The sequence below is a fragment of the Centroberyx gerrardi genome, chromosome 9, assembly GCF_048128805.1.
Source record: "Centroberyx gerrardi isolate f3 chromosome 9, fCenGer3.hap1.cur.20231027, whole genome shotgun sequence".
In the NCBI taxonomy this organism is placed as follows: domain Eukaryota; kingdom Metazoa; phylum Chordata; class Actinopteri; order Beryciformes; family Berycidae; genus Centroberyx; species Centroberyx gerrardi.
Window position 1 is genome coordinate 15992878 of NC_136005.1, and position 13242 is coordinate 16006119.

Here is a 13242-nt window from a genome sequence, read left to right on the forward strand (position 1 = left end):
GTTGCTGACACCTGCCAGTGCAGGCTCAGGTTGGCTATTAGGCCTGCTGAAGTGGGAAGAGTGGATAATAACAGTCACAGAATGTGTTCAAAAGTGTTTTGTATGCCTCAGTAGCATGTGGCCTATGTGTGCCATATTATAAATACCTGTTCAAATACCTTTGTGTTTTGTGTAACTAGCCTGGAATGTTGCCCAGCCTCTTCAGTTTCCTTTTTCCTCTATGTTTATCTTGACGCTTCAATATAAGCTGTATAGCTAACATAGGCTATCCATCACACATCTAATGTCACAGTAATGCTTAAAGACCATATCTTACAACAAAAACATTGGCGTTACTGTTTTCCAAGGATGCATTTGACATGCAAAGTACAGGCAAAGTACAGGCAATTCACGGTTAACTGTTTTAAGGAAAACACCTGTTCTCCTAACGCAATACCTGCACACACCTACCAGGCTCCGGGACAGTGACTCACATTAATGTGCGCGTACACGCCGTGCCAGCCGGGCTGCATTCCTGAAGGATAAAAACCTGTCCCAGAGCAGTTGATAGTCCGCATGTAGCGTTAAATGCTCGCACTCACCCGGGGCCAGACCCGTTTGACGAGACGGACTGTTTTTGCAAGATGTGCGTGAATATCCCGAGTCACCTTCATTCCTCCACCGAAACTATCCCCAGTGCGCATGGGAGCAGACTGTGGCAGAAGACAAAGCTTTCTTCTCGCGCGGAGCAGATGAGAGAGACACACCGTTTTGGGACAGGTCGCTGGGGAATGTGAAGTTTTGTTAATGAGATATATTCCTCGCACGCAGAATGAGAGACTAAAGAAGATCAGTGGAGTTGACTTAACTAAACTACTGACGTTCCAGTGAAACTTAAAGCGCACAATGGATCAGGTATGTTGTATTATAATCTCATCTAATCCTGACAGTATAATAATAACTGGTGATGATGATTGCAATTGTTAGGATATTTTCTAGGTTAAGTCCGCTTCCAGTCATTTTGTCATGGTGTCCTTTCAGATTTCACTTAATATGATCCTTAAAGTTGTGAATCCCGAGTTCCTGTCTGTAGAGAGAATACGTAAAGAATATTCGGCATATTCTAGACTCGTATCTTTTTATTTCTAATAATCTACAAATGAGTAGAAAGATTGTCACGGTTACAAATTTTCTTGAGAGCTCTACATTGTGTTGACGCATTCTGCGCGCGTGCGTGCGTGCTTGTGTGTATGTGTGTGTGTGACAGAGAGAGAGAGAGAGAGCTACGTATATAGAGAGAGGCAGAGACTCTATATAGACTCTCACTCTCTCTATCTCTCTGTTTGCGTGTGTGTGTGTGTGTGTGTGTGTGTGTGTGTGTGTGTGTGTGTGTGTGTGTGTGTGTGATTAGAGGGGGCACTTTGAAGCCATTTAGTACTTTGTCAGAATGATTTAAGCTGATCAGTGACAAGACTCCAAAAAAGCAGGTCCTTCCACTTTCTCTACTCTGTAGCTGTATAGAAAGACAGACAGACAATTAGGCCAATGGGAAAAACAACACCAACCCAAGGCCTTGCTGTAGAGTTGACTGTTATTAACTGGGGGGAAAACACTATGACTTCAGCAGTAGTAAATAAAAGACAAGGAATACACCATCTTTGATTAAAAAAAAAAAAGATGACACAATTAATACAATCCCAAACATAGGGTGACCTCCAAATTTATGCATTCACCTCATAATATTATTATACCTCAGGCTATTGCATTATGTGTTCCTATAGGAGGACACAATGGACTTCAAGGCCCTGAGGGCTAAGTTCCAGGATGAGGAACTACTCCTGAAGCAACCCAGGGTCAAACCTGCCCTCCCAGAGAAACCCAAGGTCCTCCCCCCTCCCCACAGCCCCACTTACCACCTGCCTGCAGGGGCACGCCCTTCCCTCCTCACCTCTATCAACCAGAGCTTGGAAGGAAAGATTGCGGTTACCCCTAGAGTGGTCTTCAAGGATGACAAGAAGGAGAGCAAAAAGCCCCTCATCCAGCCTAACTCTAAGGGAAAGGAGAAGAGTGACGGGAAGCTGAAAGTGGGAAAAGACAAGTCAATAAAGGGAAGCAAAGAGAAGCTTGATGCAGATGGGAAGTCAGATTTGTCGGTTCGGAAGCAGAAGAAAGAGAGCAGTAAAGACAAGAAGCTCCCTGCAGCACCTAAGGAGGGCACTGCTGAGCTGGTGCAAGTTACGCCTCCACCTAAAGCCGCAACACCAAAGAAGAAGGGCTTCCTGGGCTTTAAGAAGTCAATAAAAAAAGAGACAGCTGAGGTTCCAGCTGATCCCATCCTAGATGCTCCCAGCCCAGATGTTTCTGGACCAGCTCCACTTATCCCAGTACCCCCCGCCTTTGGCGACACAATCCCAGAGGCCCCTGCTGAAACCCAGACACCAAAGGCCCTTATGCCACAAATCCCCACCATACCTGACTCCAGTGCAGCAGCAGCAATTACCCCGCCCTCTCCTATCCCTGCCTCTCCCGACATCAACTCTCCTCCTGCCTTTATTCCTGATACCCCGGCTCCGAAAGTCCCCTCCCCAGAGATTGAAACCCCACCTGAGATAGAAACTCCCGCCCTGCCTGTTTCAGCCCCTCCCAGACCTGTCACCCCAATCACCGACATCCCCGCCCCACCCAGCCCAGTCCCAAGCCCGCCACCCAGTCGTTCACAACTGGCCATCTCCACCCCTCCTCCGGCCGCCTCCACTCCGTCTCCACCACCATCTGAGCCAGAGGTTGCAGCTGTGGCAGGGATAGAGGTGGCGGACGCAGCTGCAGTGGAGAAGCCCCCTACCCCAGTCACAGACCCTCCGTCCATCCCGCCATCTCCCAAAGCTGAGCGTCCAATCTCAGCACTCTCAGCTCTGGAGCGGGCGGAGGAGATGAGCCCCATGAAGAAGACCTCTCCAGCTGACCAGAGGATCTTGAATGCTCTGGAGAAGGCACGCAGGAAGATCACCAACAACAGGTAACCAACACAAAATGCATTACAGCAAAACAATTAGCACTATCCCAGGAGTTATGATGTAAGGTTTAAGTGTTGAAGGGTAAAGCAGAATGTTTCATAGATTTATCCAACGGCTCTATTATAGAAGGTTATATCATGCTGCTGAAAAACACTAACATATTCCAATGCCTTATCTGTTTTCAGCCCCTCCACATCCCACTCCATCACCCCACCCCCTGATGAAATCCCCCCTCCTGTCAGCCCCACCCACTCTCTCCCAGAACTTCCACCAATTGACTATGAAGATCAGAAAACAGCACAGATCAACGGCTTTGACAACAGTAAGTCTGGACAGAGCACAGTAGAGTTCCCACTCTCTCTTTCCCTCTGTGTTTTTCTCTTTGTTTTCTTGCGGACCTATATTTGGATTTGCTCTGACCTTTTCCATCACCCTGAACATGAGGTGCACAGGAACACATCTCAGCATCTGTACACCAGGTAATGCGCTCCACAGTCATGGAACATCATTTGATAGAGTAGGCGTCCAGGTATACTGGAAATCTGGTATGTACGCTGTGGTTTTTGCCAGAGGGTACCCTCAGGTGTCGGCTAGGAGGAGCAGTTTTAAAGACACAGACATACAACAACAGCATACTGGCATACCTCTCGTGTGCCAGAAAAAACAGAGCAGCAGGCAGGGCGGAGCTGGAGAGGAATGCCAACTATGACAGAGAAGATGGGCACATCCATCACCATGTGTAAAAGAGAGCCTAGAAAACAACACATAGGATGAGCATTGAGCTGGCTGTTGTGTCGACGGAAGATTTTACCTACATGGATTTACCGTGTGTGTGTGTGTGTGTGTGTGTGTGTGTTTGTGTTTGTGTGTGTGTCATGTGTGCATGCATGCATGCATGCACACATGACATAAGACTTAAGACACAAGACATAAGCTTATATATAGATATAAGCTTATATAGACATAAGTGTCTGTCACCTCTGTCTCATGTAATTTATAATTTCTCACTGATTATAGTTCAATGGTTTGCTTCCTAACATCATAAGGAAGCAGATAAAAGTTTCTTGCCAGTGTAAGATTCCAGTAATGCAGGAAGATCTTTTAAGACTCTAACAGGAAACTATGATTTTTTAAACCAATCCTAAATTTGGATAGAAGTTTGAGTAGATACTTTCTGCATTGTAAGAACTTTCTTTGACTAATGAGTGAGATACTGTGGTTTGTTGAACTGTCCTGGTTTTTCATGGTCATAACTCTACTTTATGTACGCTCCACATAGTTATATCACAGCTTACACAGTGAGTTGGACTGGTTTGGTTTCCTCACTATTCAAATTCTTTCATTTGGCTTACTCTCGCCTTCTTTCCCTCTTTGGAGACATTCACGTGTTTCTCTTGAAGTTCTAAGTATTTTACTGTATATATTATGTTCACATGCAATTATTGCTGCTAAAATGATCAGATTTTAAGTTCATACTTGGTTGTGTATCCATAAACTCGTTCAAAATGTCCAACAAGCTACCATAGATGATATAACTATACTGATGATACACTCGTATATCATGATGAACGTGATATCATTTTTTGCAGGGCAAGCCTCCCCAATGTTGGAGGGCATTGCTGAGGAGGGGTCTGACTTGGTCCCAGAGCTGTTGGTAGTTCCACCTCCTCCACCCAAGAAGATGCTCCCAGAGCCTGAGTCTCTGGGTCCAGCTCCAGAGAAACCTGCCAGACCTTCCTCTGTCGACTTGGCTGCCTTCCTCCCTCCCCCTCTGGAAGACAATGGTGTGGCCATCACTCTTAAACTTACTACTTTGTGAGACCTAATTTAGCCTAGTCATTGAAACTTCATCTAATTCTCATGTCACATTGTTTTGCCCTCTCAGCAGTGGAGATCCCTGCTCCTTCTGAATTCTCAGAGGCAGACAACAGTGTGGAGGTCCCAGAGTTTGAAGATGTGGGTTCAGATGCATATTCTCCAGAGTTGCAAGTGTCAGAGTGGGGGAATGGGGAGTACGCTGGCCCAGACACTCCAGATGGACACACCCTTCCAGAGACTATGAATCAGTTCTACAGTAACGGGATAACTGTTCCAGGAGCTGGGGTCCATGGAGCACCAGAGTTTGGAGTGGAATTACAAGATAATCCACAACCAGAGACAGCATTGGACGTGCTTGACTCGTCCTCCCCTGTCTGTCAGGACACTCAACCCAACCTCATCACAGGGTAAGGCAAATAAATTCAACCTTACTCTCTACTCTTCTCTTAAAGTTTTGTGTAGTTTTAATCTTAGTAGTTATATCAGGACGGGATAAACTTGCGGTTTGAAATAGTCACCTCTGAAAACCGGGTGGTGATTCCTGTTTGTCTCCACTTCTGTCCCACCTAGGCAACAAGCGGAAGACGGCACCTATGAGAGTAGTGAGAACGTCTATGAAGACGTTACCTCCTCTGCCACCAAAAAGAAAGGAAAGAGTGAAGGTGGCAAGAAACGTAAAGGACCACCAAAGAGTAAGGACTCTGTGCAGCAAATGCAATAGCTATCAGACCTAGATCAAATAATTGCAAATAATTCTTAGCACTTGTTTTAACATTCTTGGAGCACCAGATGTGTGGGGTTTACCACATCAGAACAAGATCAGGGAAAAGTATACTACACTGACTTTCACATAGTTGTGATATATAACAATATCTATATGTACGTATGCAAATAACTGAAACTGATCCTATTTAGCTGCATGATAACATCAAGTGTGGTATTAAACCTAACTCTAATTTTCCAATAACATTCACTAAAACATTTTGGATATCATCTTGTGAGCGATTTTAATTAGTATTTGCTTCTTATAATTAATTTAGACAACATGTTGTGTACCACAGCATCTTGATATCCTAATTTCATCCTGGTGCGATTCTATTAAAAGACGATAAATTATAACATCAATGAATTATTGCGCAGCCCTAGATTAAACCCTCTGGCAGACCTAGTATTACTCCCCACCCATCTGGTACTCCAAGCAGGTTAAGACAAAATCTGAAGATTATTTACAAACACTATTTGACCGGTTCTGATAGCTATAGCCCAAAACACCTCATTGGCAATCAGCCAGAGGTAAATACTGTTACCTCATGTGATTCTATCTTATCCATTGTATCTATAAGATAAAGGCAATAATGTAAAGTTTACATATGCCTTAATCATCCCCAGTACTAAAATAAATTCTGAATTTTTTGCATAACTGTTTGTCCTCTTCTTGTTTGCCACAGATCCTTATGCTGAGACACAACAGCCAACAGTAAGGAGCGCTCTGAACATTAAGATTGTTTTTTGAGATCACTCACACCCACCTAATCTCCTGTACATGCTATGTGCTCCATGTATGTGCTTCTGAGTGTGTGTGCATGTGTGTGTATTCATGCACAAGTTGTGTGTGAATCTGGAAAAGACGACTTCTTCCTCCTCGTGACAAAGGGTTTTTATCTATTTTGGGTTGGAGACTCTAATGGATCAGTACAAAACTTATCAAGCTTTATCTCTTTCTTTGTGTTTACAGAATGAAGAGAAAGGCAAGATGGGCAGGTTCGGCAAGTAAGGCTGATGTTTTGACCCAGTTCTGTTCTTATCTCAGTTATTCCCTAGATGTACTGTCCGTGATGAGAGAGGCCCCTCTGTGGTTTGCCTTTGTTTTCCTCACAATCTTCTTCTTTTAACATGCTGTGGGTATTCCCCTTCAGACTAGCCGGGCCACTTCCCTCATTCTCTTTCTCTCTTTCACAGGACCGAAAAGAAGACTGCTCCAGAAGGGCCCGACGAGAAAGAGCTGAAAAAGAAGGAGAAACAACGCCTGGAAAAGGAGAAGAAAGAGCTGAAGGAGCAGAAAGAAAGGGAAAAGAAAGAGCAGAAAGAGAGAGAGAAGAAGGAGAATGAGATGAAGAAGAAGTTCAAAGTGAGTTGTGTTATTTTCACAGACAAGGGAGGTATGGACGGTGAGGAGGAGGCAGAGAAGAGGGGGAGGGTGGGGTATATATCTTGGCATGGAAACCTGTCTGAATTCATTCCTCCCAGCAAAGCAGCTGAGCTGAGCAACACGCTGATTACATGCAGCCCAAATGGAATCTGGAAAAACATTTGTTCATTGTCTGTGATATTTTTGACAGAAAATCTGCAAAGTGTGCCTTTTTTTTTGCTTTGAAGTATACTAATACCGTTTACTGAAATAAGAACATGGGCTTGTGCATATGAAAACAAAAGACGGCAGATTCCATTTGGTCCTTTTTATGTACAAAGACCTTCATCTACTGGCAATGCGCTCCTCACATACACACACTAATACACACATATTAATATACGCACTAATACTCACACACTATGGAAAGCAGTGTATGTCATTGAGTGTAAAGCCCCACAGGATTAAGAGGTTTATATCACATTAATCACACTTTGTACAGCAAACACAGTATGTGCCAGCACTGTTTGTGTGTGTATACGTGTTCAAATATGTATGTGTGATATATGTGTTCCCCTTTGTTAGATCACGGGACAGGAGGAAGCCATGTACGAGGCTAAAGTAACTGTGACGACTAAGGGCCGCAAGTGCGACCTGCCAGTCAAGAGCGGTGACATCATCAGCATCATCCGAACAACCAACTGCCCCAAGGGAAAATGGCTGGCCAGGGACAGCAGCAACACCTGTGAGTTACTTGACAACAACAGAAAAACTCAGTGTTATCATCAACAGTATATTCATCTCAAGGGCGAATGTGAAGGATGCATAAAGAAGGAGGCATTTGCTTACCGGCCTTTCTAATACCTAATGAAAGTACTAGATAACACCATGGGAACTGTATTGCCAAGTAAAGTCAGGCTTACTACATTAACTACACAGTAATTACCTGTAATTTGTGTACCGTAGTGCTACTGAACACTGCATTGTGGCACGGGTATGAAAAAATGAATGACATCAAAGCAGGAGGCTACCATCTTTATGCAACTCGCTCATTGGCAACCTGATGTAATAATTATTCTGAGCCACAAAAGAGGACAGAAGAAATCTCTGTATAGACAACTTGTTGGGAGAAGTAACTTGATGTAATACTTTATTGTGGATCAAAACAATGACGCACAATGAGTGTGTTCCAGATGGATATATTGCAGTGGATCACGTGGAGCTAGACATCAAGGAGATGTTGGAGCTGGGAAAGAAAGCTGCTATCACCCGCAAGACCAGCAGCAATATTATAGAGGCAGAGGCTACGAGCATGGGGAGCAGGTATGCATGCATAGTGGGATACATATGCACATATAAATATAGACAATGCAATGAAATGCCAACATACGCAGCTAAACACTCTGTAGTCATAAGATAGTCTAGTTAAAAATAAGAATTAGTCATTGTTTTTCTTCTTTTTATCAGGACTTCAAACCACTACCCACTATCAACAGGCAGTTGTAAGTATTTCTTTATTATTATTATTCATCATTATATGTTTACCTTATTCAGCATAATTTTGATGTTGATGTGTATGTATGTATGTGTTCAGTCACAGATGACAGCGAGGAATGGACCTGTGATGACGATGAGCCTCTCTCCTCTCCCATGGAAACTATAGATCCACTGAATCCCCAGTGAGTCCACATTAGCCTGAATTGCTCAGTTTCTTTTACACTCCCATTCAGATCCAGGCTAATTCCAAGTAATTCCAAGTAATGTGTTGTATTTTTTTCACAAGATTGAAGCCTCCATTGTACTTTCCTCCGCAGGGGCCACACTAGGACACACTCCATGCCAGACATGGGTAAGATATAATAACACAGACACAATGTCAGAGCCAGGCCTCTGGGTCAACACTGTTTCATCTCTGCTGCTTCATGCCAAACTTTTCCTCAGTAAACAGTATTGGTAACACCTAGTGTTGATGCTCAGCTATCAGGTGACAAAAAGTAGCTGTTCAACAAAGTGTCACTTGCCTATTTGTTGCATCTCTGTGTAACCCTAATCCTGACATTAGCCTAACCCTAACCTCAACCCTAAGATTAACCCTATCCCAGACACTGAATATAGACTTTTCACACTGTTGTGAATATCACCTAAATCTCAGTAGACTTCCTGGTGACACATTATAGTCATTTGATAGTAAGTTGAGCATCAGCATTGGATCATCCAAATAAAGTGTGATGACAGTATTTCAATCTGTCATGTTGCTTCTCCTATCTTAAAAACCCCAGGGGGGCATCCTTTTCTGAAATGCTGGAATCGGCCCGTCTGACACCAGTGATCTTACCACATTGAAAGTCGATTAAATCACGGGTCTTGCCAGTTCCAACATTAGGCGAACAGTAACTGGACCTCTCGGCCCTGTTTGCATACTTTATATGTTGAGTCACAGCAGTGTGACTCACTGTTTGGAGGAGCGAGCTAATGTGCCTAATAAAATGCAAGTAATAAGATGCTATGAGATATGTGTATGAAGGCAGGCCAAGGTTTGGTGACTTCACCAAGGAGCCAATTTATGTTATTAGTCTGGGTATTATAGTGTAGGTGTGTTTCGAGGTGAAAGTGTATTATGTTTGTGTATCTTGTTTATGTTTTTTTTTTTATTATTTTAGTAAACAGAGAACCAAGCATAAACCACCAGCACAGTCAGAGTGACATCAGCGCAGAGGGCTCCCATACGCAGTGAGTATCTCTCACTCTGTCAGTCACACACACACACATGCAGGTTGCAAACATACATGTTTATTTGTGTCTCTGTTTTTCAGAGCGAGACATGAAGCACTTCAGAAGTTGGCCACATTTTTCCATGCACCCAAACCTGAGGTAGAGCCAACTGCCAGGTATGCATGATACACAAACACACGCTCACACACACACGCACGCACGCACACACACACGCACACGCACACGCACGCACGCACACACACACACACACGCACGCACACACACACACACACACACACACACACACACACAGGAGTGCTTTAAATTTAATTTCTTTTTCTTTTGTTCTCATTCCTTCCTACAGCAGCACTGAACCAGAGACAAGTAAGCAATGTTTGAAAAATCTCTATGTAGTTTATAATGTTGATCATTTAAATTAGACAGATATTATTATTATTAATTAGACAGAAAAAAGTATATATAAAGTATAAGTCGCCTAAGAGAGAGAGAGAGAGAGAGAGACATAGACATAGATATACGTATAGATATATATATAATACTATATCATACTTATAATAGGATACTATATTATAGACTTACCATATAACCATACCATATAAACCAACATGCATGTAAATAGAATATATGCAACATCATCTATTTATATTGTAAACAACATATAGCTGGATTAGTTGAGTCACTGGCTGAAATCTTTACTGAGCACCTGACCTGCTTGATAAATGGATTTCTGAAAGCTAATACCAAAATACTTCCTGGTTCTGTCTCAGGTCCTGTGCCTGTAGAGGAAGAAGCAGTTCACCCGTAAGTAGAGTTGTAAAACACACACACACACGCAGAGAAAAATGACAAACATGCTGTGCAACCTGTTGACAGACAAGTTTTCTTCCTTACTGCTTGGAATGAGGTGCTGTGCATGGAAAGTGAGTGAGTGAGTGAGTGGGTGGGTGAGTGAGTGAGTGAGTGAGTTTGTGAGTTTGTATGTTGGTGTTTTGGTGTTTTGGTGTGTTTGTGGTTGAGAGAGAGAGAGACAAAGAGAAAGAGAAATCAGCGTCATGTATTGTCTCTCTACAGGCCTGACAGTAGTTCAACACAAGAAATGGATTCTGAGCTTCCTGATATGCTCATCTTACCTCCTCCTGACCTGTATGCTGACATCATCACTGCGGAGTAACCACCAAGACACAAGGTAAAGATGTCCACGCTGTGACAGTCATCCAGTCTCTGTGACAATAACTTCATCCTCTTGACTACCACCTTATTTACCTGATGACTACAGTTATGGATCAGAGAATCAATTTCCATAAGGAGCAAGCAATGGAGATTTCTCAACAAGCTACACACCGCCCCCCAGCTGAAAGTGGAACTCTCTTTTGTACACTTGGGGATTTCTGTTCTTTTAAGCACATGTTGCTTCTCTCTGTGTGGAGCCAGTCAGGGACAATTTGGCTGGTGGCTCTGAGTGACTTTCAGCAGTGATCCAAGGTGAACAGCTGATCCCAGAACAGGAGCTACAAACCTTTATGCACATACACACAAGCCTAGCAATGCTGCCAGGCTCTCTTTGTGCCTGTTAAAATAGTCATGTCTTATATTTTACACTCCGTTGATTTGCAGAGACTGCCAAATGTGTGTAAGTCAACATGGCTAACATGTTGACAAACTAACAAAAATATAGTCGATTTTTAGGTTTGGTCATCAGCAACGATTGGAAAACTTAAGTGAGTTTTTCCATTTTTGTGGGTTTTTTTCCTGCTGAGTCCACTTCTCTGTGTGTATCTGCAGGACTCTGTGGGCTAAAGACTCTTCAACACCATTTCCAACCTGATATCATAGCCACTATTTCTCAAGTGTTTTGTATTATTTAGTTTTGTATGTGAGCACATTTTTCTACTTGTAATTGTGTTTAGCCTCATTATTACTTACTACTGTTTGAGTTGATAGATGATGGATTATGGAACTGCTTATTCTAACCACTTATGTCAAAGCCTTTAAAAACTGCCAAATAGGTTTCTAAGATATTAAGCTAAGATAATTTCTTAAATGGCTTACCAATAACCAACCATGTGCAGCATAATCTAAAATATATTAGCAAGGAATTCTGCTAGTATCGATTACTATGCATTGGTGCAGCATAGCCATACACTTTGTTTCCTTTGCTTTTTATGGAGCCGTTGTCTAGCAGGTGTCGCTTTTATGTGCTTCCTATTTCCCAAGACTTGTGAAGAACTTTCCCTGAAGCCGATGAATAAAAAGTATTACAGAAAGAGCGAGGAAGCAAAGAAGTGATCATCACCGATGTTCATATAAAATAATATTGGAATAAAAACACAGACAGAAATTCTCTGTGATGCTTTGTGTGTGTGTTATAAATATATTAGTGAGCTCCAAACCAACAAAGCCATCAAAAGAAGAAATTGTTCCTTTTATACATGTTTGTTTATTCAGTTTTACAATAAATACTCATTAAAGTGCAAATCAGAACAGCAATACCATGCAGTGCATAACAAGAGAAATCCAAACCCCAATCAGACAGAGAGACAGGGAGAGACGGTTGAAACGCACAGTCGCACTCACACATGCACAGACACACCCTTGTACACATTCTCTCAGACTCACATGCGCACACACGCACACACATTAGGGGCGTTTTGAGTTACACTAATCATAGGACCCCCACCACAGATAAATAGAGAGCACAGCTTTGCTGTGGAAAATACTCACTTTGGTACAACACGGAAAATCTGTAGTTGATTAGCCCCTCTGGCATGTGTTTCCCACCTCCAAACACAGAGTAAAGTATAAGTGACTAACATGCCACTGGTGGTTGCATACAGGTGTAATGGTACAGTACTACATCTGACAGTAAATACTGGTTATATCAGAGGAGTTTTTAGATCCAACCTATGTCCGATCACCTCTGAGATAGTGCACTTCAATGATCAATACTTTACATTGTTCTCACAAGCAGCATGGTCAGTGATGAATGCATAATTAGCCAGACATGATCCTGATGTGACCAAGGTAGTGCACTATACAGAGGACAAGTCATTTAAGACACAGCAATTGAGAGTAATATGGTCACAGAAGGTTGATTTTTACACTGGTGTTGCTGTATGCGGTTACATGTGTCCAGCAGCAGGGGGCAGAGTTTCTCCCTGGCATCAAAGTAGATACAGTGGTGCATGTACAGTCGCACAGAGGAAAGACAGCCGTGCATGTGTGATTATCGACTAATACCCCTACAAAGGACATAAAAACAGAATACATGTAATAAAGGGTTTCGGCAGAGTAACACAGAATTTGGCTTTTACTGTTTCAACCAAAAGCCTTTACAATGCTCTCATAAGGCAAAACTCATCAAATCAAATTCAAGCGTGATCTAGACAATAATCCTTAAGGACAACTCTCATAACTGCGCAGAATGAGGAACTAGAATCCCAGTTCACACATGATCCATCTCATTATTATAGGTCCAACAAAGTACTCAGGCATCAACATGGTATCTGGTTGAATAGTAGTCTAGACTGTTGTGACTCCAGTCTTAAGTACAGTACATACTATCTCTACTCC

At 42.8% G+C, this 13242-nt stretch overlaps 1 protein-coding gene across 3 annotated transcripts; it reads left to right on the forward strand.

Moving 5' to 3' along the window:
- Positions 1–620: 620 nt before the first annotated feature.
- LOC139908783 (uncharacterized) lies at positions 621–12010 on the forward strand. 3 transcript variants are annotated; one of them, XM_071895602.2, is made up of 19 exons: positions 621–894; positions 1761–2995; positions 3179–3315; positions 4583–4777; positions 4879–5218; positions 5382–5503; positions 6260–6288; positions 6547–6581; positions 6771–6939; positions 7525–7684; positions 8133–8262; positions 8407–8441; positions 8534–8618; positions 8754–8788; positions 9600–9669; positions 9753–9827; positions 10019–10035; positions 10440–10473; positions 10744–12010. In XM_071895602.2, exons 1-19 carry the CDS (start codon positions 886–888, stop codon positions 10841–10843), a joined length of 3012 nt encoding a protein of 1003 aa, XP_071751703.2. In that variant the 5' UTR covers positions 621–885; the 3' UTR covers positions 10844–12010. The 3 variants fall into 3 exon arrangements, with proteins under 3 accessions (XP_071751703.2, XP_078141611.1, XP_078141610.1); XM_078285485.1 differs by having other exon boundaries at positions 4882–5218; positions 10016–10035; XM_078285484.1 differs by having other exon boundaries at positions 622–894; positions 10016–10035.
- Positions 12011–13242: the final 1232 nt, after the last annotated feature.

Coding starts and splice junctions, on each gene's coding strand:
- LOC139908783 (XM_078285484.1), top strand. Junction 4,778..4,878: donor TCCCCCTCTGGAAGACAATG/GTGTGGCCATCA, acceptor TTGCCCTCTCAG/CAGTGGAGATCCCTGCTCCT. Junction 6,940..7,524: donor AGATGAAGAAGAAGTTCAAA/GTGAGTTGTGTT, acceptor CCCCTTTGTTAG/ATCACGGGACAGGAGGAAGC.